Source organism: Crocuta crocuta, unplaced genomic scaffold (genome assembly GCF_008692635.1).
Source record: "Crocuta crocuta isolate KB4526 unplaced genomic scaffold, BGI_CrCroc_1.0 scaffold113, whole genome shotgun sequence".
NCBI lineage: Eukaryota > Metazoa > Chordata > Mammalia > Carnivora > Hyaenidae > Crocuta > Crocuta crocuta.
In genome coordinates this window covers 7,090,098-7,114,932 of record NW_027530368.1, presented here as the reverse complement: position 1 = coordinate 7,114,932, position 24,835 = coordinate 7,090,098, and the positions used below count along the sequence as shown (strand labels likewise).

The following is a 24,835-nucleotide window of genomic DNA, read 5'->3' as shown; positions in this document are numbered from 1 at the left end:
TGTGGATCTAAGGAGTACAGACTAACTGGCATTAGCTAGCTCAAAGAAAGAAAGTTCACTGTAGGGCTTGTTTTGAACAAGAAAAGACCGGAATTACAATAGAACCTGGCCTTGGGACACTGGAGTGAATGGTTGCTCAGTTTCCAAGTTATCTGGAATCTACATACTCATTGCAATGGTCCTGTCAGGTACCACCGCTCCTTTTTCCTATTCTACTATCTGTAGGCTTTCTCATAGTTTGTGTTCCACCCCCCGCACCCCCCCCACCGCTTCATGTTTTTTGCACAAGGGACTCTAACAAATTCTTACTTCAAATTTCCAAGAAATAGGATTGTCTCAATGTATCTTTTGTGATAGTCAGAGGTAGATAGCTAGCCTATGGGTTGGTTCCCAAAGTGCACACTCTAGTTCAATCAGTTTTACCTGCCGGGGACCAGCTGGTGGGACTAAAGTAATCTATGCAGCAGAGGCTCTTGATGAAGCAGTTCCCTCAGAAGGATGCGCATGGTAGGTGATTTAATTACAATTGGTAGTAGGTCAGGACTAAAGAAAAATAAACACCATACGTACCCAGGCTCATTTGGGGGTATATTTTAGAAGCATAACAACAAGACTGTAAAGAAAATTCTCTACTCATTTTGTTGTCTGTTCAGATTCTGCCAATTGTATCTGATATTTTCAGAGCTGGGGCAGGGCTCTACATACACACTGTGCTACATAATAGCACATTATGATTTTTATTATTTTTTTTCCTTGAAACAAAGACTTCTCACAATTATTCATCCATCCAGCAGATAGTATCATTGTGATATAAGTGACAAGGCAATCATTCCACATAAAAACTAACAGACTCTTGATTATTTTTTGTTTAATAATCACTGTCAAGCTTATGGATAATTCTTGCAAGTAAACAAGTAAGAGTTCAACTTTGGTTTATTAAAAAGTTTTTAGTTGTATTAAACCTTATTTATATGTACATCATATTCAAATGCCTAGAAATGCTAAGTTTGGGCATATTTAATCATATTGCATTCAAATGTCTAAGAGAGCTATCTTTTGTTTTTTAAAAACATTTCATCAAGCAGTTAATTGTACTGTACTTATTTCAAGAGCTATATTTAGGAAGTACATTTAATTTGAACTACATTTAGAAATGTAACAGATTGTGTGAATTAAGTAATTCGAAGCTAAAACTTATCATAGCTTCCTACCACATAATGATTACAATCACAGCCATCTTGGGCATGCTAAGGCAACAACACATGTCTGTTTTTTGGGCTTCAGTTGTTTCTTTTTACAAGGGTTACTTTGGCACAATAGAATTTGGACAGTTATGGGCAGTTATTCATTGTTATTTCATTTGCAGTATTAATATGCTTTAAAGGATTACCACATGGTTATTACTCCTATAGGCAATATTAAATTCTTCAAACTCTTAATCATTTTCTAAGTGTGAGTTGGATATTTTTCTGGTAAATTAAGTCTTTTAGACAGCTCTGATGCCATCTATTTAATAAAGTGTTGTAGTGAATATGAACCTTTTTTTTCTGCTTCTGGGATTCTTGGCCAGTTGATAGGTAGGTAGGAGGGATGTCACTATTCCCACTAATTTAAACAATTGGAGTTTCAGTTTACTGTGAATTTTAAGAGATGTAACCTTCCAAGCAGTCTCATACAGTTATAAATACATAAAACTAAATAATTGTTTTAAAATATGGAGATTAAAAATAATCATGGCAAGGGAAATATTAGTAGAAAGTCAAGGACTGAGGAAAAAGAATGGAAATACTTGGTCACAATGGTTTATATAATGGCTAGAAGTGAACTTCAAATTTAGTTCTAGGATTTCTGTCAGCCAAACTGAAGAATGAAAATAGAGTAAATTACAAAGAAGAAATACATTTCATTTCCTCCGTGGAAACAAAGATTTTTGCCTTACGTTAAGTTTTAAAAATATTTTATTGTAAATACAATGTATACAAACAAAAGCACACAAAACAACATATTCAGCTCAATGAATTATCACAAAGTCACAACTAAAACAAGACAACAAAGCCAACACACCAGATCACCCACACCTCCATTCTCTTCTGATCCTTGTCCCTTCTCTCCTCCCCAAAGTAACCATTTTCCTGACTTTCATGGTAATCACTTCCTTGATTGTTCTTTATAATTTTAACAGATAAACTTATATCCCTATATAATACCTTGCCTGTTTACATTTGTGTAAATGGAATTATATAGTATTCTTGGGAAGGAAGAGCCTGGGAGTCTGGCCTCTTTTGATCAACTTTACGAGATTTTCTACATTGTTGCAAGGAGTTGTAATTCTTGTTTTCAGTTGCTGTGCAGCATTTTGTTGAGCAACTATAGCTCAATTATATTTACCCACTGTACTCCTGAAGGGCATTTGGTTGGCTTCCAGTTTGGGGTAGTTTTGAAAATTACTGATAAAAAACATTTTTCTAAAATGTATCTTGATGCACAGTCCATGCATTTCCATTGGTTATATTTCTAGGAGTGGGACTGTTAGACCAAAACCTGTTTTCCAAAGTTGTACCAAATTACTCTCAGCAGCAGTATGCAACTGTTCCCACTGGTTGGGTCCACAGGCTCTGGGTCCTGCACACGCAATCAAGGTGTCGGCTAGTATTGTGGTCTCATCTCTCATTCCTTCCTTGATACCACTATTGTCAGTCTTCTTGATTTTAGCCATTCTGATAGGTGTTGAGGAATATCATGTTAGGGCTCTAATTTTTCCTTTTCCTTATTACAAATGAAGTTGAGCACCTTTATAAAAGTTTGTTCATCATTGAGATTCTCCCATTGAGGGAGAACACGCTAAAGTATCTGACCTGTTTTTCTTATTGATGGTCAATCATTTTCTTAGTGATTTATATCACTTATTCATATATTTTATATATGGGCCCTAATTTGGCAAATGGTAAATATCTTCCAATCTGTGCCTTGCCTCCTTTCATTTCCTAATGTTATCTTCGGATAGACCTAAGTTCTCCAGTTATCAATTCATGTAATTAAAATTATACTTATTTTCTTTATATTTGGTGACATTTTTCTTCAATTTAAAAATCATTCCTGTCATTAAGACAATTTATATCATCTCCTAGAACACTAATTATTTTATCTTTTACAATTAAATATACAATCACCCTTCACATGATGTGATTTGGAGTATGGTTTGAGGTAGAGGTTAAGTTTCTTTTTCCCCCCCCCAAATGAATATCAAATGGCCCAAGCACTATTTATCAAAAAGCCTTCGTCCCACTGCTTAGAAGTGTCATCTTTGTCTTAAATCTAGTGTCCATTTATGTAAAGGTCTGTTTCTGAGCCGTCTATCCTGTTTCTTTCATGTTTGTCTCTCCTTTCATAATTGTCACAGTGTCTTAATTACCATAATTTTATAGGTCTTGATACAGGGTACATACCCAACTTTATTAATCTTCAAGAGACCTTCTTGTATTTTTTTTAAGTTTCTTGGTATTTTTGGTGTTTTGCATTTCCATACATTTTAAAACAAACTTGTCATATTACACATTCACACACAACCACACCCACAAACCTACACACATACACCTACTGCAATTTTGAATGGATTTGCATAGTCAATTTGGGAAGAACTGACTGACATAACAGTAACAATATCAAGTCTTGCAACCCATGAATATGGTGTAATCCTCACTCATAGTTGACCTTTGAACAACATGGATTTGAACTGTGCAGGTCCACTCGTACAATTTTTTCTTTTTTTTAAATAAAGACAGCAAAGTACCATCATGTATTTTCCTTATCATTTTCTTAATAACACTTTCTTTTCTATAGCTTACGTTATTGTAATACAGTACAAAATACATATACAAAATATGCATTAATCAGCTTCATGTTATTTGAGGGTTTCTAGTCAACAGCAGGCTACTACTAGTTAAGTTTGGGAGGAATCAAAAGTTAAAGTCAATTTTCAACTATGCAGGGGTCAGCACCCCTAACACTTGTCATACTCAAGGGTCAATTGTAGTTAGGCCATCAATCTCTTTCAAAAATATTTCATAATTCTCTGTAGGGGTGTTGCAATTTTGGTTAAATTGATTTCTAGTTATTTGAAATTTTGTATGCTATTAGAAATCATACTTCTTTAAAAATCAATGTTATGCTTGCTCTCAATATACTCAGACATAACTGATATTTGAATATCTACTTTGTAGCTGAAATTCCATTAATTTACAAATTTAATTTTTCCTACAGCTTTTGGATTTTTCTAAGCACACGTCACCTATGAAAAATAGCTTAATGCTTTCTTCCTGATAACTTTTATTACTTCATTAAAATTGTAAAACCCACAGCAATCTAAATCTGAGTAATGTGTAATTTCAGTTGTAAATTCAGTAAAGAGATGCCAGTAGACTGCATTTCCTATCCAACTCACATGTTCTCACACAACTACTGCAACCAGATCACTATCCCTTAAAATCACTTCCAACCCGGATGAGTCTGAGCAGAGCCCAGCTGGTTTGGAGGCGGGCTGCGGAAGCGCGCGGCCCCGGCACCTGATCGCTCCGCCTCTTGCCCGGACGCAGCCAATCAGCGGCCACCTCTTACGGGCGCCCCATCAGCCAAAATGGCGGCGGCCGTTGGCGCTAAGTCCCGTTTGTAGTTCCTTTGCTTTACTCCTCCTGTTGCAAAATGTGAAAGGAAGGACGGCTGGCGGAGGGGGGTTATAGGCAATGAGTCGGCGAAGGAAACATGGGGACAGCCCTGGCCTGAAGAACACGCCGCGCAAAGCGGCGGCGGCTGAGGAATGCAGCTCGGTGGTCGAGCCAGGGAAGAGGCGGCTGAGGTCGGCCCGCGGCTCAGGGCTCCGCAGGGCCGGAGAGCGGTCTCCCCAGCCCGTGCCACAACAAGAGCAGCCTCCAGCAGCCGCTTCGTGCAGTAAAAGTAACCCCGAGGGTGAGACGTCGGCAACGCGGCCTCTCCGGGCTTATGCGCTGCAGTCCCGCAGCCCGCTTGCCGTGGAGAAACCTGGGTTGCGGGTGGGGGTTGAGTCTGAAGTGTTTTCTTTCTCTGGGCTTCTCCCCTCGTGAATCCGAAAGGAACTCGACGTCACTACCCCAGAGTTTGAGCTCTGCCCCGTTCGGTTTGACCACTCTCTTGTCTCCGCTGCTACTGGAATAGGGCTTGCGATTTACCTGTTTGAGGAAGGGCGGCTATATCTTGGCTGCTCCTCCAGTCATCAGCAATAGCGGAACGAGAGCCTTCTGATAGACTTCTTGCCTTCAGCTTACCCCAGGGCAATTCTCCCCCTATCCTCCCCCCCACCCCCCAACTTAAAACTTTTTGCCCTGACTTGCTTTAGGGAAGGGATCCTATGAATAGCAGTATCTATCTCTATCCTCAAAGCTTTGGTGATGTTTCACTTCATTATGAATAAACCGGAAGTTCCTGTGTATGCTGTCCCTCAAAGTAGGAAACTAAGGGCCCCCGAATATTCATTCTGGTCAGTTTTTGGTGGTGCATTTTTTTTTTTTAAATTTCTGATAAATCCTGGTAGGCACTGCAGTTCACGGAAAAACTCTTAACAGTGTTCTTAAGAGTCAGCTTTTGTTACCTTGTCTTTAGTTTACTCCCATAAAGCAATTTTGGAAAGCTGCAAAAATCTTTCTTTGTAGAAATTTAAAAGTGAAATTAGAGAAAACTAACCAAGAAATGGGTCGTTAAAGCTTTTTAAAGTAATTACTGTAGGTAAGAGAGAGTTGATGAAAGAGGGCTAACAGTTTTAACGGAAGTTTCTGCTGGGAGCCTTTTGGTTTTTGAACTATATCTATAAATTACAGGTAGTTCCCCAAACCTCTAAGTTCATTGGTAATGAATGGATTATACACTCTAATTATACATTCATAGAGTACTAGCCTGTCTTAAAATACTTGGTATTTACAATGTCAAGTTTGTCAAGTATTACAAGGATTTTTATGTGAAATATTTCAGTTGTGGTTAGAGTAATATCTCTGGGAGGAAATTTTATAATTGGACTATAAAAAGTAAGGGATATCTGACTTTGGGGTGTTATGAAGTAAAGTAATGCTTTGTAATGCAACAATTGTTTTTTAATCTTATTTTACTTAGAAAGGTATGAAACACCAAAGAGAGTGCTGAAAATGGATTTATTGTCATCTACCTTCAGTTCTCCTAATGATCCAGATGGACAGAATGATATCTTTTGGGATCAAAATTCTCCAATGACAAAACAGTTAGGTAATTTATTATTAATTAACGTTTTTATCTAGGTAAATATTTGGTAAATGATTAGGATTTAACTATAGAATTTCAGTTGGGTAGAAGCAGGAACTTTTATACAACAGTTTTTTGAGAATCTTCCATGATTGTTATGATACACTTGTGATGTTGGTGCATAGTGATCTAAGCCATACTAATTAAAATTGTTTTCTAAGAAGTAACTATTTTTAAAAATTAAGTTTTTTTGTTTACAATTTATAGAAATGTCTTTGTTTCTTTAGGTAAAGGAAGAAGAAAACAGATTTACACTACAGATAGTGATGAAATCTCACATATTGTTAATCGTATTGCTCCTCAGGTAAATACTGCTAGTTTTGTAGTTTATTTGAAAACCGTGAAAATTATGCCACTAGGCCCACGTATAGTTCACTTGGATGAAAAATATTTTGTCTTTTACAGTTCTCTCTTCTGAAAATAGAGCAGTAAAGGTTACTTTTACTTTTTCTACTACTGAAATGTAGGTTTTGATAAAAGGGACATAATGTATAATTGGTAATACATATTTTCCTAAGCATGTATCTTTAATTTTTTTAGAGTGATGATTTTTGACTAGAGCTTTGTGTTTATTTTGTTTTTAATGTTCAACAATATGTGACATCATTTTTATTTATTTTAAACTAAAAATTTAAACTTTTAAGTTTGTGTGATTGGTATTTGTTTACTGTCTTTAGCACACTTTTTCCCCATTGAATTGCTCTTCTTAATACTTCTGGATTAGTAAGATCATTGAGCAACACTCATAAATGTGGAAAGAACACTAGATTTGGAGTCAGTTCTCAGTCTACCTCCTTCCTATACTGAGTGACCATAAGCAAATCACTTAAGTTCTCAGAACTTCATTCAGCTATAAATTAGAATTAGTACTTGTCTTGCTCTCCATTGGACTATTAGGAGGATTAAATTAGTTAAAAATTCTTTTTAAACTACAGAGCACTATAAATGTAAGGTTATGTTATAGTTATATATGATAGTTAAATTATTTGTTGTCACAGAATCATCTTCAAAAATTTCTTTCTCTTTATTTCAGTTCCTGTACTGCTTGAATGAAATAGAAATACAAGTTTAGGGGCATCTGGGTGGCTCAGTTGGTTAAGCCTCTGATTCTTAGTTTCGGCTCAGGTCATGATCTTGTGTTTATGGGATCAAGCCCCACATGGCGCTCTGTGCTGACTGCACAGAGACTGGGTTCTCTCTCCCTCTCTCTGCCCCTGCCCTGCTCATACTTTATCTCTCTCAAAGTAAATAAGCTTAAAAAAGAAAGAAAGAAAGAAATATAAAGATTAAGTCAACCTCTGTTCTGACCCTCTTCACTCTCCTCTCTCTTTTTCTTATTTAACAATATTCAAGTCTAGAAAACATACAGTTTTTGATTGATATCTCCCCTGTAGGAAGTATGGGATTTTTCCTTGACATACCCTTGTCAAGGGCTTATTTTTTATGGTAAACAATAGATGGCACTGGGCCCAAACTGTGGTTACAAGGAATCACCATCATCCAGGTGAAAGAGACAGGAAATACAGTTTTCCTTAGTGGCTATAAAACATCCAAAATTACAGTTAGCCAGTCAAAACAACTCTGTTGCTACTAGCTCTACATTCCACGTTTGGCGTGTCATAGAAATTCATTATAAATACGTTCATTAGTTAAATAGCTTTTATGCCATGATACTATTTACTCCATAAGTTAACAATAGATGTTCATTAGTTGTGGGTTTCACATGAAAGAACCATAATAAAATGTGTTTGGGCTGGCCAGTTTAAATTGTGATAAAAAGATAGTTGAGTAAATTACTGGACCCTTTACCTAAGTGGGCTGGAAATAATACCTCACATAAAGAAGTGTCAACAATATGCACGTTGTAACTTGTGTATAAGAAAAAAATACAGTGCAATTAGTTGCTTTTAAATGTTACTCTTTTCAACTAAGCACTTTTAAAGCCTACAAATGTTTGGTAGTATTAAGGTCTTTTTAAAAGACTGACATTTTCTCATAATGACATATTCATGTTTTTTTTATTTTTAGGTGAGTTACCCCTCAAATACTTATTTAATAAGTCACCTTGATATTTTCAGAGGTGACTTTTTTTAAAAACATGCACTTCCATTTTCAGTGGATAATCATTTCACTTTCTTCAGGGATACTTTTCATATAGTGTTTGTTTGAAGATGTATAGTTTCTCATCATTTTTATATAGCTACATGCTGTATATGCTTTAGGAGTAAATGAAGTAATGTATTCGGATATCTTATATAGCACCTGGATTGTAGCTGGAAACCAATGAACTACGTAATTATTATTAAAGACGTTCTAAAAATATAACAAACTTAATATAAAAACATACATAGGGCCCTTATATATATATATAATTGGACATATAAAGCTGTCCTACCTTTATTCTCTAAAAAGTAAATGAATTTTAAAATACTTGGTAAATGGACAGTGTCCATAATTAAATCACTAATAATGTTATTTTCCCTAAAGTCAAGGTGTTGAAACAAAAGTGAAAAATAAACTTACTGATTTACTGGAGTATTTTGTGAAACTAAAATCTACTAGGTTCAACTGGACATCTAAGGAAACTGCTAAACTGCTTGTTGATTAAGGATTCTGAAGTATCAAGTTGTAGAGATTTTTTTATCTAAACCTAGTAAATAAATGTAAACTGATATATTCTTTATGCCTAGCATTTTGTTAGATGCTGAACTTTCATAATCATAAGATCATTCCAAGCCTTCAAGTATCCTATAATCTAGTGATAAGATTATTTTTACCTTGTGTGATATTTATGTTCAGAGTACTATGTTCATTCTAAGTACAACAATAGAGTAGAAACTGGTTAATCTATTTGATTTGTTGGATTGGTTTCTAACTAACGCATAAACTCATTTTCTCATTTTTTGCATGATAAGGTGACTGAAAAGCGTAGCAAAAATATCCAGGATTAAAGTGGCTTTTTCCTATCTTTTATAGTGGTTAAACTTCTTTTTCTCCTTTCTCTACTTATTTTTGTTCCTATCCCTGCCTTATTCTTACCATTAGTTCTAACCTTGCACTTTAAACTTGAGTTAGAGTTAGTTAAGTGTGGTTCTATTGACCTGAATTCAAAGTGTTCCCAATTCAGGTCAACATGGATTGTCCAACTTTAGATAAAGATTATAATGGGGATATGGAGAATCAGGTGATATAGAAAGAATTCCATGTGTATCTCTCTTTATTCTTAAGTCCGTTTCCTTTTGATAACTGCACCTTTACCATTAAATATACATTTGTAAATTAAATTCTTAAAACTAATTTTTTTTGGAAAATAAGGAATTACCAGTTCTGAATATTTTCATTTCCTGAAACATAAATGGATCACTTCTTGCAGCTTGCTTTTGCCATCCTCATTGTTCTGGAACTTGTGTAGTAAGTTATCACCTCACCACAGTTTATTGCTTTAGGAAAATAATTCAGTGTAATTAAAGTTTTTTCTTTTCTTTTCTTTCTTTTTTTTTTTTTTTGTGCACATACCTGCTTTCCCTTCTGCCAAAGGATGAAAAACCAACAACAAACTCCATGCTAGGCATGTGGATTGGTGCATCTGCTATTCCTTGTACTCCTAGTGTAGCAAAAGGAAAATCAAGAGCAAAAATCAGCTGCACAAAGTAAGTTCAGACTTTTCAGCTTTTCTAACATTCAGTGGAGTAAATATATTTAATACTCCGTTTTGATTTTGTAAACCTATTAAAATACTTATAAATTACTTTTTAAAATTTTGACATGTAAAATTTTAGCCTTAATAATTGTAACAGTTAAAATTTTGAGTTTTAATATATTAGAAAATATGTTTGATAACAACTGAATACTTATAGTAACTCTTAGATGTTTTCTTAGTTATAACTTTTTAAATGTTTAATAGGTTAAGAACACAAACTCAAGAGGAAGAACTTATGAAATTGGCTAAGCAATTTGATAAAAATATGGAAGAGCTAGATGTGATTCAAGAGCAAAAGAAGAGAAATCATGATTTTATCCAGATGATTTCAGAAGCAGAGACTTTAAGTAATTATAAAGATAATGTACAGATGCAGTTATTACATGACATAGTTCCAGAAATAGATAATGCTATAATGAAGAACCCAATGAAAGAAAACACCAAAATGTCTGTGGTAGATGATCAAAATAGTCAGAAGCCATTTGACCAAAATGCTGAAGCAGCCTTTAATGCCATTTTTGATGGCTCTACTCAGAAATGTAGTGGACAGTTCAGCCAAGATCTGTCAGATGCTTTTTTGAACACAAGTAATACTACCTTTGGAAAGAAAGGCGTTTTGAAAGAGGAGAAAATCATTACTAATGAAACTCTGGTCACTGAAAAACTGCCAGATAAAACCCCAGGATCACTTTCTTGTCAAGTAGATACTCCTGGAATGACAGAATCATGTGTGACTTCTTATACTGAGAAGCCAGAAACTTTTAATGAACACCTTGATGCATTTCCTACCAGTGATTTTGAGGATGATTGGGAAAACTTACTAAATAATGAACCTTTTGTTATGCAGAATATCAAAACGTGTGAACTTCTCCCTGCTCCTAAAACAGCCCAGATTGCTGATCAAAAGAGACCTTGTAACTTTAACAATAAAAATGATAAACATAAGTCAAGAATGAATACAAGCCTAGATGCCAGTTTAAAGGATTCAAAAATTGTACAAGACCTCCCTTCAAAGACCCATAACAGGGAATTAATAGATTCTGGAAAATATAGATTTTCACTAAAGCCAAATGATGAACCAAACACATTACCATCCACCGGATATATAATGAAACTTGATAAATCTTTCAAGAAAATTGTTCAAGACTGTTCAGCTCCATCTAATCTGACAAAAGTAAAAGAAGATATGCATACTAAATTTACTTCTAATGTAAATACTTTTGAAAAGTCTACTATGAACACAGGATATTCTAAAGAACAAGAAAATAAGTCTATTTTTAATCAGTCTTTTAAAGCACCTGCTAATATAAATCCTTTTGGCTTTGCAACTTTGGGGAATGAAACCAGTGTTTATAATCCAAATCAGACTAATGCATCAAAGTTAGGTTCTTTCTTTGATGATTGGAATGATCCATCATTTGCCAATGAAATTGTTAAAGCATGCCATCAATTAGAGAATACCTGGGAAGCAGATGATGTAGATGATGATTTATTATACAAAGCATGTGATGATATTGAAAGACTAACTCAGCAACAAGACATTAGAAAGGATAGCAAAATATTAGAAAGTACACTTGAGATCAATAATAGTTCCAAACATGGAGCCAAAAACATATTTACTGCATCTAAACAAGAAAGTCAGTTGGTACAATCGAAGGACTTGAATCTAAGCAGCATTTCAGGGCACACATCTTTCACAAATCGCCCACAGTTAAATAAACCAGTAAAGATGGATAAAGGGGAAATCTGTGGAAACTCTCCAACTCTTTTAGGTGCTACAACAAATTTGACAATATATCCTAAGAACTCAAATTGTCATATCAATAATCTGCATTTCTCCTGGAATAACACTGATGTTCCAATACAAGTGAAAAGTCCACAATCAGTTCTTATGGGAAGTTCAGGTTTGAATGTGAGTTCGGATTATAGGAATACAGAAACTGCTACTTACAAGAAGAAATTAAGTACTCCGCATCTATCCCATAGTAGTACAACAGATGGAGGAGGTCAGAGTGGCCTTGATGGAGCAGTTAGATTTCCTAAGTATACATTTACAAAGATGAAAAATTCTCATGTTCTTTCCCAGTTTAATCGAAACTGTATACCAGGAAATATTTCTGATATCAAAATTACACAGGGTTTGGAGAAAAATAAAACTGTCAACCCATTTTGTGGGAAGGCTATTCAACAACAGTGTTCGGTGAAACATTCTGAATCTTCGAAACAACCTTCAAAAGGTATGTATAATGTCATTTTCTTTGAAAATTGTCACCTGGGGAAGTAGCTAAATTAGTTATTTGTCGTATTGAATTTGTGTAACATGTAAGATTAAAAAGTATGATATTTAACTAGAATTCCTAAAGTGACTCTTATGAATAATTATGCTGTAATATGCAAAGAGGGCTGATTTAGGTTTTCAAAAGACTGCATCAGATTCCCAGCTTTAAATTCAGTGACTAGCATATAGTAGGTACTCAATAAATATTTGTTGAATGTTTTCTGAATTACTTACTGGAAAATTGTACTTTTAGATCTATGTATTCCCAAGAGATTGTTTTTAGTAAATATCTCATTGTTTTAAAACTTGAGTAATCTTACTCCTGTGTTTAGCAAAACATTGAGGTGAACAATATTTGAAAATTCAGAGCATTCTAATTAAACACATTTGCTACGGTGATGATTAGAATTGCAATTTACTTAACTCAGTACAGCCAGTCATCTTTGAGTCTTATGATTCCTCTCCAACAATTCTATCAAGTTCCATTGTTTCTACCTCAAAACAATACATCTTAAAATTGTCCGTTTTTCTCACTCTTAACCTCTACTACCCTAATTCAAGCTAGCATTTCTTGACTAGACTACTGTAGTTCTTTTTTATGTCTCTTTCCAATTCTAGTCTCCAAACAGTAGAATAATCTTTTAAAAACAAATAGGCAAACATGGCATTCTTGTGCTTAGCCACAACCTTCAGTGATGGCCATCATCTTTCAAATTTATATTGATCTACAAGGCCCTGGATTATCATGTTCTTAGCCTGCTTGCCTTCTTTTTTACCTTACCTACTAAGTAAGCTTCAACTACATTAGCTATCTTTCAGTTCTCAAACAGCATAGTTTCTTTCCTAGTTCAGGAGATCTGACTGTGCTATTCCCAACTAAAAACTATTTCTTCCTGACATTTGACCCCCCAGTCCATTTTTTGGTTGGTGCTTTTTTATCCTTAGGTCTTAGTTTAAGTATGACCTTCTCACAGAGACCTTCCTTGAACAATCTTTTCCTTGTCATTTTCCATCATCTCTCTTATTTCTTTCATTTCTTTTATCACAGTTTGCAATTAAGTATTGATTATTGTCTGTCTTATCTATGAATACCTAGACCTACCACAGCGTCTGCCACATAGAAGATGTTTAGTAAGTATATGAATGAATATGCAATATTATGTGAAAATCTTTTATTCACTGATACTGTAATCTTTTTTAAAAAGCACTGTATCTGGCATAACTACTTGTACTTCTTAATGTTCAGTTCTTTCTCACAGCCTTAATATTTTTCAGATCCTATTTCCTTCACCAGAAACATAGCCCCCACATGCATATACCAAATCTGCCTGGCCATTTTCCATTTGTCCTTTAAAATACAGTATGTTTTTATTCGCCCCAATAATTTAGGTTCACATTCTCTGGGTTTCTCCAATACCCAGTTTTAACTTCTCTTCTAGCATTTAGTATGCTAGCTTGTAAGTATAGATTTTTTTTAATCAGTCTCCCTCACTTGGGGCTAACATTAGGATTTTTATCTATTATGTAGATCAATGCTAATAAGGTGAGGGAGATTTTATCTTCTTTTAACATTACATCATTGTTTTCTGTTTAGATTCTAGATGGTGTTTTTGTTGGCATTACTGCTACAATTTTCCTGTTTAAGTGTTCCCTCCTTTTTTTTTTTTAACTTGTAACAGTAATATGCTGGTTGTTAAAGAAGAAAACAGAATAAGTTAATTTGAAATGAAAAATTAAGTTCTTAATTTCTCTTTTGGTACAGCCATTCCTCAGGGAAACCAGTTAACAATTTAGAATACATCATGTAGCATTTTTGTGCATAAAAATGTCCTTGTGTGTGGTGGTGTGTGTGTGTGTCTGCCTACACATTTATCAGATGGAATTATATGCTGTGTACCAGTATTTGGCAACTTGGTTTTGCCTTCACTTAATACAGCTATTTTTCTGTTTTACGTATAGATTTCCTTCAGTCCTTTTAATGACTACATAGTATGTCATTAATATGGATGTACCATGATTTATTTAACTGACTGTCTATTGACAGGAAGTTCAGTTAGGTTGCATTTTTTACATTACAAACAATCCCCCAATGAATATACTTCTACATAAATTTCTGCATGCTCCTGTGATTGTATCTGTTAATTACTGATAACTTGATGTAAGAATGTTTTGAAGTTTGGTGGGTATCACCAAATCTTCCCAAAACGTTTCATCAGTTTATATTCTTATCAACACTGACAATGACTATTTCTCTATATTATAGTCTCGATATTTTGAAACTTTAAAAATTGTTAATCTATAATGATTTTTATTTAAATAATTTAACTTTATATTTTAAAAAGTGTAATTAATTGGACCAAATTCTCAACATGAAATTATTTACATATAGTTATAATTATATTAAAGGTTACTAAAGATCTCTCTGGAATATTGGAGTTTTTCCAAAACTACTATCTACTATCCTATCTGCCTTTTTTATAGGTAGATAATCTGTCTTTCAGTTAATCTTATCAATTTTTAAGTTTACTGATAGTATCTAATCTTCTAATTAACATTAATCTTCCTGATATTTTCTGTTGTTTCCACTTTCTTTTACTTTGTTTCCTAGCAAGCTGCTTTCTAGAGAACATCTTTGAGATAAAACCCATTTAACTACTTCATTGTTTTACGGCAGGGTTTGGTAATCCATCGCCCATCCACATCCAGCCCAGAGCCTGTTTCTGTACAGTCTGCAGGCTAAGATGGTTTTCACATTTTAAGAAGTTGAAAAAAATCAAGAGAAAAGTAATACTTCATGACTTCTGAAAATTAGAATTCAAATTTCACTGTCCATAAACAAAGTTTTATTTGAACACAGTCACATTTATATTGTCTGTGGCTGTTTTCATGCTACTATAACAGAGCTGAAGAATTGCAACAAGAGACCATATGACCTTCAGAGGTTGATATATTAACTTTCTGGTCCTTTACAGATTTTTTTTCTGATTTCTGCTTCAGAATAAAGAAGAAGAGCCACTCTTGGGGCAGCTGGGTGGCTCAGTCAGTTGAGCATCAGACTTAGGCTCAGGTCATGATCTCACGGTTCATGAGTTCAAGCTTTGAATCTGCTTCTGTTCTGACAGCTTAGAGCCTGGAGACTGTTTAAGAATCTGTGTCTCCCTTTCTGCCCTTCCTCCGTTCACGCTTTCTCTCTCTCAAAAATAATAAACATTAAAAAAAAAAAAAAGCACTCTTGCTTTATGCCTTGAAATAGTTAGAAACTTTGCCATGTATTTTATTGCAGAATGAGTTAAAGAAAGGACTGGTGATAGAAAAGGATGGCTCTCTCTAAATCAAATTTTCATGGTGTGACTTTATATCATTAGAAATTATTTTTCCAAGAATTTCACCAAGTCAATTGTAAAACCAGTTTTCGGGAGCTATGTTCTTTTCTGCTGTCATGGATTATTAATTTGTTTTCCTTACAAACTTATGGTCAGTTGAATGCAACTGTATGTGTGTATTCTGAATTTATTCTGTTTCTCAGCTTTGAGACTAAAATATTAAATGATTAGTCAAGCTAATTATAAAGTTTCTTGTAGCATCTTTCTATAAGGAAAAATAGCTACAAATATGTCAGATAGTTTAGGAAATAAGGCATCAGAGTCATATAGGGAGTGTATCTGAAATATTTATCTCTTACCCTGAATACCCTCTCCCATTTCCAATTATACCAAGAAAGGAAGGGGAGACAGAAAATGTATTTGGGACAAATAATCCCCCTTAGCTAATAAAAGAAATGTCTTATAACAAATTCTGTACCTTTGTCTAGATGTTAGTGTCAATATTTCTCTGCCAATAGCACCACAGATTCTTATCCTCGGAGAGACAAGATTTTACAACATAAACAGTTTTACCAACACAAGGTCACTTAAATATGGTAGTCTTAATTTTAAAACATCATTTAAATGAGAAAATATGTTTGCTAAATTTAAAGCTTGATTCTTATAAGTATTATATAGATAATCTAATATTTTAGCTCAAAGTGACTTAACTCTGGAATTAAATTCATTTTATTAGGACCCAGTATTTTGGCAGAGGTAGAATTGGATGTTACTGAAATCAGACTTAATTATTTTCATTTCCTTAATTTAAAACACGTTGTTTATTTTATAGTATATTTACCTAAACTCTATACTAAAACATGCTGCATAGGAATGTCAGAATGCTTCATATTTCTATATATTTAAAAGACATTCAAACTGAAGATTTCATTCAGATATTATACTCTTTGAAATAATCTTTTAAAAATTTTTAAATATTTATTAGAAAGAGAGAGTGAGCATGACTGGGGGGAGGAGCAGACAGACAAAGGGGAGAAAAGGGATCAGAAGCCAACTCTGTGCTGACAGCAGAGAGCCCAATGCGGGGCTCACACTCACAAACTGAACCATGAGATCATGACCTGAGCCAAAGTTAGACACTCAACTGACTAAGACACCCAGGCATCCCTGAAATAATTTTCTAATGTTTATATAGAATGTGTCCTCCAAATAAAAACATCTGAGAATGAATTATATATTTATTGATATGATAGATTTCACTGGATCACTCTAAAACATTTTTCCTGACTGGCTAAAAATGAAAATCTGAGCTCTCTAGAGGGAAAAAAGTTAGCATGGATATTGATAGTAGCTTATAGTAAATGTATACTATTTGAGGTATTGGTATCTAAATTCATTATATTTTGACTACCTTTCTGTTGAAGTTTATATAATATTTAAAATCCCAGTTTTTGGGGGTACCATGGTGGCTCAGTAGGTTAAACATTGTACTTCAGCTCAGGTCATGATCTCATGGTTCTTAAGTTTGAGTCCTGTATAGGCTCTGTGCTGACAGCTCAGAGTTGGAGCCTGCTTCAGATTCTGTGTCTCCCTCTCCCTCTCTCTGCCCCTCCCCTTCTTATACTCTGTCTTTCTCTCTCTCAAAAATCAAACATGAAGAAACTAAAAAGTTAAAATAAAATCCCAGTTTTTTAAAAATACTCATTTGTCAATTATGTAAGTTAGACTTTATCATTTGTAAGAATTATGTGCTGGGAAGTCAAAATGTACTTTTTTTTTTTTTTTTTTACAAATAGTTTATTGTCAAATTAGTTTCCACATAACACTCAGTGCTCATCCCCCCAAGTGCCCTCCTCCATGCCCATCCCTCCTCCCCCCCACATCCATCAGTCCTCAGTTTAATCAAATGAGTTTTATCACACTGAAAGATGTATAAAATAGGAACTGATTGATTAGTGCTTGATTTTCTTTTGGCCTAGAGCACTATATCTGTACATGGAATATCATATTTAGTAGTTCACTGTGATTTAATAGTTATACCAATGTGGCAAGTCTGGATAACAAAAGGGTAAAAAATTAAAACTCATGTTCAGGATGATTTCATAGTCTCTAAAAGTAATATTTATATTTTGTTTAATTTTTAGAGGAAGAAGAGAAAAATAAAAAGTATTCTCCTGAAGAAATTCAAAGAAAAAGACAAGAAGCACTGGTTCGAAGAATGGCCAAAGCACAGGCATCATCTGTAAAGGCAGCTCCTACTTGATTTCTTTTAAGAAATATTATTTGGAAGACTTAACAAAGACAGTTAATAACTATCTATGATAGGAAATATTCTTTCTTGATTTCTCTGTGAGAAATTTAATGCTGAGCTATAAAGCATGGACTTCTACTTTATTTAATAAATCAGTGTTTGCAATGGTTAATGAAACTTTTCCTTGGAGAGGTATGTGAAAGGAATTGCATATAAGTTTTTAGAAATTCAGGAAAGTTAGCAATTATGGTATAAAATTATGCAGAGTAAAGGAGTTTTTTTTTTCAGATATCGTGAATCATCTAAAAATAGGTAGTCTGCTAATTTTTTTATTACAATAACTTCCTAATACAAAGCTTCAGCTTACTAAGTAAATGAGACTTTTTTTTTAATGTTTATTTTTGAGAGAGTGCGAGCAGGAGAGGGTCAGAGAGAGAGGTAGACACAGTCTGAAGCAGGCTCCAGGCTCTGAGCTGTCAGCATGGAGCCTAACGTGGGGCTTGAACTCATGAATCGCAAGATCATGACCTGAGCCAAAGTCGAATGCTTCACCAACTGAGCAACCCAGGTTCCCCAAGAGTTTTTTTAAATAGTTTTACTTTCAATAACTATTTCTTAAAGTTTTTATATATTTCTGAATCTTAAAAATACTTCCATTTTTTGGAATGTGGTTGGTGGGAAATAAGGACTTCAATTTATTTGTAAGGAAATTGCTATTTTCAATTCCTAGTCTGAAATAGATTTTAATTTTCTAAAACATGATGCATTTTGTAAAGTTTCTACTAATTTCAGGGAAAATGCTGATTTAAGAAGTTTTGAAAAAAGAAAGTAGACTGGCTATCTAAGTAATATAGCATTATTAACACTTAGAACTGTCAGAAACTTCAGATGTCATCTGGCCTACCTTCTTTATTATATGGGTGAGAAATGAATACTGTTCTGAAAGGAACGAGGCAAGTTAAAGCTGTTCTGTGATGAGAAGGATTGCTCTTATTCTAATAAACACCTAGACAATTATGCCAATTGCTTCAGAGTATTAATTAGTATTTAAAATAACTTGTGTGTAGGAGCATTAATTATTTCATAGTATAAAACAAAAAAAATAGTAACTAAAAGTACATTAAGGACAGTTTAATAATAATGCTCATTGTTTCTTGTTTTAAAGAATTCATCATTCCAAAATACAAAAAATGAGAATCTTTCTCTTTTCAGTTTTCCTACAACTATTTAATTTTCCATTGATTAAATTTTCTGACTTACTAATTTGTTTTTCTCTGTTACTCTATTTTTTCTATTTGCCTGTATAAAAGTCACTAAACTAGAATTAAAAATCTAAGCAGAGGTCATAAGGGCAGTAAGAATGCTTTGTGTATCCTAAATGGCTTTAGGAGACCTGATGAAAGTTACAGATGTGAAATACTTATTAGTGTGTTCACCACTATTCTGGTGTCTTAGAGTATCAAAAATAATTAAATGGATTTCAGGGTATTGCTATATAGATATATATCACTTCGAAAACTGTATATTCATGTATATAGTGGAGTAACATATTCTAGGTAACCTTTCTTATTTGTCTAAAAATGTATAATAAAGACTCTAAACATAGGTAAATTTTCTATGTAAGAAAATGACAAACTGAGATTCTTTATTTTTTTCTAAAGTGGCTTCACTGTGTTCTTACTATGCTTTGGATATCTCTTCCTTTGCTTATGCTCTTCCCTTCCTGCCACTTACTTCCTCTATAACCTGTGCCTTTAGCATATTCTGTCCCTCTTTTAAGACTCACCCTAATAAGTCTCAGTTTCTTTGAAACTCATACCTGACCATTCTCACTGAAATTGATTTCTTTCTGATGATGGTGGTAACACTTCTTAGATGTTTCATGGGACAATCCTGTCATGCCACATATGTTACTCAGGTGTATATGTGCTCTGGAAATATTTTTACAACTTATTTTGCATTTTTTTGTAGTTTTGCCATATTTTCACACAGCCTATATTGCCATTTACTGAATAATTTTCTTCAAGGGATGCCTTTTCACTTTAAAAGGAAACTTGACAGTACTTATGGCTGGTAGGTAAAATAGTAAGTGGCCCAGCACATTTCAACCTGAACATGATTGGTTTTCCAGGATTACTCTTGCTGTTCAAATTCTCCTTTGCTATCCTGATTCTTCTCTTAGCTGTTGTTGGAAATAGTACGGGTTAGTGGCCCTTTGGTGAGCACACAGAGGGCTGCGTAGTTCCTCTGGCTTGGCACTTTCCAATCTCTAGGAAATTTGTTTCCACACAGAGAAGGGGCAATTGGTGGGCCTGGCAGCTCTGTTCCAGCTCAAGATTGGCTCGGGCTGGCTATGGAAAAACTGACAATGATAATGCTATTATTGCAGGAAAGTCTACTGTAGAATAAAGCTCATCTATCCCTACTCTTTCTTGCTGCAGACAGGCAAACCTGATCCCAGGAAGACTTGGATTGCTTATTATGCAGAGTCAGTGGTATGCAGGCATGTACCTCACCTTGGGAAACAGTCCTTATATCCTTCTCTGTTATTACTAACTTTTACATTCCTGAGAACACAGGCACCTTCCACCTCTCTGTCTACCCAATACTGATATTCAGTGGTTACTTATTAAATATTTTATGAATTTAGATATATACTGATGGCAGATTCTGCCTCCTCCTACTTGAAGCAATCTGATTCCCTAAGCTATTCAGGATTAGAAAATGTTTCAAGGAACAATTTAAATTTAGCCTAACACTGATTAGTGTAAGTAATAATTTAAAGTCTGATTATGATTTTCATTTCTTGCCAGGATGTGGTGATCAGAATCACTTGTGGGACTCAAAAACAAAACAAACTTGTGTTGTTGTGCCTTCTCTTAAACTTCATAAATGAGTACATCGAGGGGTAGATTTCAGATATGTGTGCATTTAAAAGTTCACTGACTAATCGCCAACAGGGTTGAAAAGAAACCATAATTGCAAAATTTATATGTTGCTAAATGTTTTATTTACCATGAATGCATGGTTTTAAGAAATTTACCTTAACTTCTTAAAACTTTTATTACCATTTTATAAAAAAGAAAACTGAAGTATGCATATTAAGTGAGTTCCTCAAGGTCACACAGTTAGAAAGTAGTTGGAGCTAGAGTTTGCATCCAGGCAGTCTGATAGCAAATACTGTGATCTTAACTATTGAGCATACTGTCATTCATGGGAACTATTCATAAATATCATTTGTCTATGGAAATTATATATACAAGAAAGAATTGTAACATTTCAGGCACATGTGCCAAAAACTCACAGGAATTCTGTAGCTTAATTGTATATAGCTCAGGAGAGATTTTTTCCAGTCCCAGTTGCCGTTAGAAATGACTCCTATACTTTTATGTGTTTGTGAGCATGTGGGTGGGTATTGATTATATGAATCCACATGATTACCTTTTTCATTCAACCACTACACAAAAGAACAGAGAAATATATAAAATGTATAGCTATTTAAAATGTCTTCATTTTACTTCATTAGTAACTCTGGGTGTTCTGGTTTTAAATCTATTGGGGAAAGCTTAATTGCCTAGTCTAAGATGAAATAATATAACCTCAAGCTGCTAGTAAAACTCTGATCCAGGTAATACATTTAAGGTTTCTGGTTAAGATTCACATGATATAGAAGAGTGGTATTCTGCATTTAATTTGTTACAATATGTTGTTAAGCCAACTCACATAGATTGTAGCTAAGAAAAGGAAAATTTAATAGTGTTTTCAGATAATTCTAGATATTCTCCAATACTACACATAAACTCAACAAATGGTCATTTCTTAAAAGATATAACTTCTGTTTCCAGTCGAGATGGAATAATGAGGACTGCATGTACCCTTTTTGCTGAAAGAACGAAATAAGCAAACTACATTGAAAAGTGGATTTCAAGACTGGACCTCAGACAATGAGGAAAATAATCCCTGAGGAAGAAGAAACAAACAAATGGAGCCCTGTGATTTTCCCAGCTTACTGCCTTGAGGGAGTTTCCAGGCCATGATGCAAGGAAGCAGAACTGAGGAAGAGCCCAGTAGACTTCCTGAGTGAAAAAGTGGAGCTGAAAGTCTAGGGAAACCAAAATAACTTGAGTTCACAGGACAGAGTACCAGTAAGAAGAGAAGACTGAATGCCAGAGATCTGTAGAAGATCCCCGGTCAGAATTAAACTCAGTACTGATTAGCACATACATGTGAGGAAACGGAGGCTGGAGAAAGACATTTGAAAGCATTAGAGGGAACAAACATTGTCCAGTGCTCACAAGGGTCTAGTAACAATGCCAGTTCTCACCAACCACAAGTCACTGGGTAGTAATTGGCCTGAATAGTAGGGAATGCTTAGCTCTAGGTTGTACTACTCTGTCCCCTCCCCCCCCAATCATAAAAGCAAGGTCAAAAAGGATCAAACCATTCTCAACAACTGCATCCTAGAGCAAAGCTCAAAAATAGTTAATAAAAAAATGCCCAGCACCTATGAGATAAAATTCATGATGGCTGCCGTCTAATTAAAGATGATTGCTAGCAAAAATACAACTTGATAAATTGAAACAAACTGGGATGTGTTGTTGATGTTAGAATTAACAGATACATTAAAACAGCCATTATTACATGCGTTCAAAATGCTAAATAGAAACATGGAGGATATTAAGACCAAACTCAAACTTTTAGAGATGAAAGCTACAATGTCTGAGGTGAAAATAACAGTAGATATGATTAATGGCAACTTAGACATTGCAGATTAGTGACTAGTAAACATGACATATCAATAGGAATTACTTAAAATGAGAAAATTAACAGTGAGTTGTAGAACAATTTCAAGTAGCTTAGTGTATGATTAGTCTCTGAAAGAGGAAGGCAGAGAGGAGACTATACAAGACAAATAATGACCTAACAATTTCCAGACTTTTATGAGAACTATTAACCCACAAATACAAGAAATTCAATGAACTCAAAGCATAATATGAAGAAACTACCAAGCCACATCATAACCAGTTGATAAAATCACAAAAGCAATAAAGATAAGAACAAAGGAAGAAAGATGAATATAACATCAGAATTCTTACCAGAAACAATCTGAAAAGACAATGGAGAAACATCTCTAAAACACTAAAAGGAAAAAAACCTATCTGCCTAGAATTCTATACCCTGCAAAATGTCTTTCGTAGGCAAAGATGAGATAAAGTTGTCTTCAGACCTAGCAAAGCTGAAAGAATTCATCACTGGCACTACAAGAAATATTAAAGGATGTCTTTCAAGCAGACAGAAGATGATAAAAATGAAAATGTGGGCTTACACAAAGATAATGATGAACACTGGAAATGATAAACACATGGGTTAATGTATGAAATTTTAAAAATTATTTAAATATTTTAGAAGATAATTGACTACCTATACAAAAATAACAATGTTGGGTTTATAAGGCAAAAGTTAAATATATGACAATAGCATAAAGGCCTGTAGGAAAAAAAGTGAAAGAGGAGACAGTCCTAGTTTTCCACATTTTGATATGCATGGGTTTCAGTTATGTAACACTAGTCCCCTAACAACATAGTTCAAATTTCTGTTAACATGCTATTTTAACTGTGACTACTTGCATAAGGTTCAAGCTTTAGATCAGACCACAAATCACTACATAAATAATAGATGTGGATATTGATGCATGCTCAATCATGTTACTTAATTGTCACAAGTGCCCAGTTGATGTTATTCTCAGTTCAGAGCTAAGGAGATGGGAACTCAGTTTTTCTATGCTGAGCTATACCCAGTTTTAAGACCAGTGTAGGCTGACTCCATATCTCATTGTCTTCCCACAATATTTTCTACTTTATATATTTCGTAGTCACCATTATTCTTTTTAAATAAATCAAAAATTTTTTTTGCTATGATTAGTTTATGGTGCTATGGAGGGCTTATTTCTTTTTTCAATACAACTGGGCTTGTATTAAAAGTGAAAATTTTCAATGTTTAGTAGAAAACATGTCCTTTGGTATGAAGTATTTAGTAGTATCTTTTAAATGCAAATATAGACAACATAGTTTAAGTGCTGAAGATCCTGTTCCATGTATTACTTCTCTGAGTCTGGTAGTAATCTGTTTATAGGGCAGAGAGAAACAGATGCAGAAAACTCCTTGACACTATTTAGTAAACTCAGATTTCTTTGTGGCTTTGTCCAGTTTCAGTTGTTCGGTCTCCCAAAAGACATGCAAGAAATAGAAAATGCTAAAGGAGGAACATTTATGAAAATGAGCTTTAAAATAGAGAGGGGCGCCTGGGTGGCTTAGTCGGTTAAGCGTCCGACTTTCGCTTAGGTCATGATCTCGCAGTTCGTGGGTTCGAGCCCCCACGAAGCTCTGTGCTGACTGCCAGCTCAGAGCCTGGAGCCTGTTGCAGAGTCTATGACTCCCTCTCTCTCTGACCCTCCCCTGCTCACGCTGTCTCTCTCTCTCTCTCTCTCCTAGAAATAAATAAAAATATTAAAAAAAAATAAAATAGGGATATTTTCACATGACAAGACATTTAAGAATATTTTAAAATAAAATTTAGCCTTAAAAACAACTAATTACTTGCCTTACTGCCTAACATTGTAATTGTTATTTTTTAAAGGAGTATTTAAATGCCAAGGAAAGGAAATAAGGTATCTAGTAAAATAGGTTAAATATTTGAGTAAAGTATATTACAATTAGAGGAAAAAAATACATTTAAATGTGCATTTTATGCCTTTAAGATATGAAACATGCAAATCATTATCTCTACATCCCAGTACACAGAAATTTTAACCTGCAGATACAATAATGCTTTACACTCTTAGGAAGAAAAACCCCACATCTCTAAGCTGTAATTATTGCCAGAGTTATTGAAATGGCATTTCTATAACTTGGCAATGTTTACTCAGAACCACAGTACTGGGCTTTCTAGACATTTTTAGCATTTGTGACTATGTCTTTTACTAA

At 34.4% G+C, this 24,835-nt stretch overlaps 1 protein-coding gene across 5 annotated transcripts; it reads left to right on the top strand.

Annotated features, from left to right (window-relative positions):
• Window positions 1-429: 429 nt before the first annotated feature.
• Window positions 430-18,871, top strand: ETAA1 (ETAA1 activator of ATR kinase). 5 transcript variants are annotated; one of them, XM_077766401.1, is made up of 6 exons: window positions 430-507; window positions 6,136-6,264; window positions 6,528-6,604; window positions 9,838-9,950; window positions 10,205-12,237; window positions 17,746-18,871. In XM_077766401.1, exons 1-6 carry the CDS (start codon window positions 459-461, stop codon window positions 17,862-17,864), a joined length of 2,520 nt encoding a protein of 839 aa, XP_077622527.1. In that variant the 5' UTR covers window positions 430-458; the 3' UTR covers window positions 17,865-18,871. The 5 variants fall into 5 exon arrangements, with proteins under 5 accessions (XP_077622527.1, XP_077622525.1, XP_077622526.1 ...); XM_077766399.1 differs by lacking the exon at window positions 430-507 and adding an exon at window positions 4,635-4,962; XM_077766400.1 differs by lacking the exons at window positions 430-507; window positions 17,746-18,871 and adding exons at window positions 4,635-4,962; window positions 13,327-13,622.
• The last annotated feature ends 5,964 nt before the right edge of the window (window positions 18,872-24,835 follow it).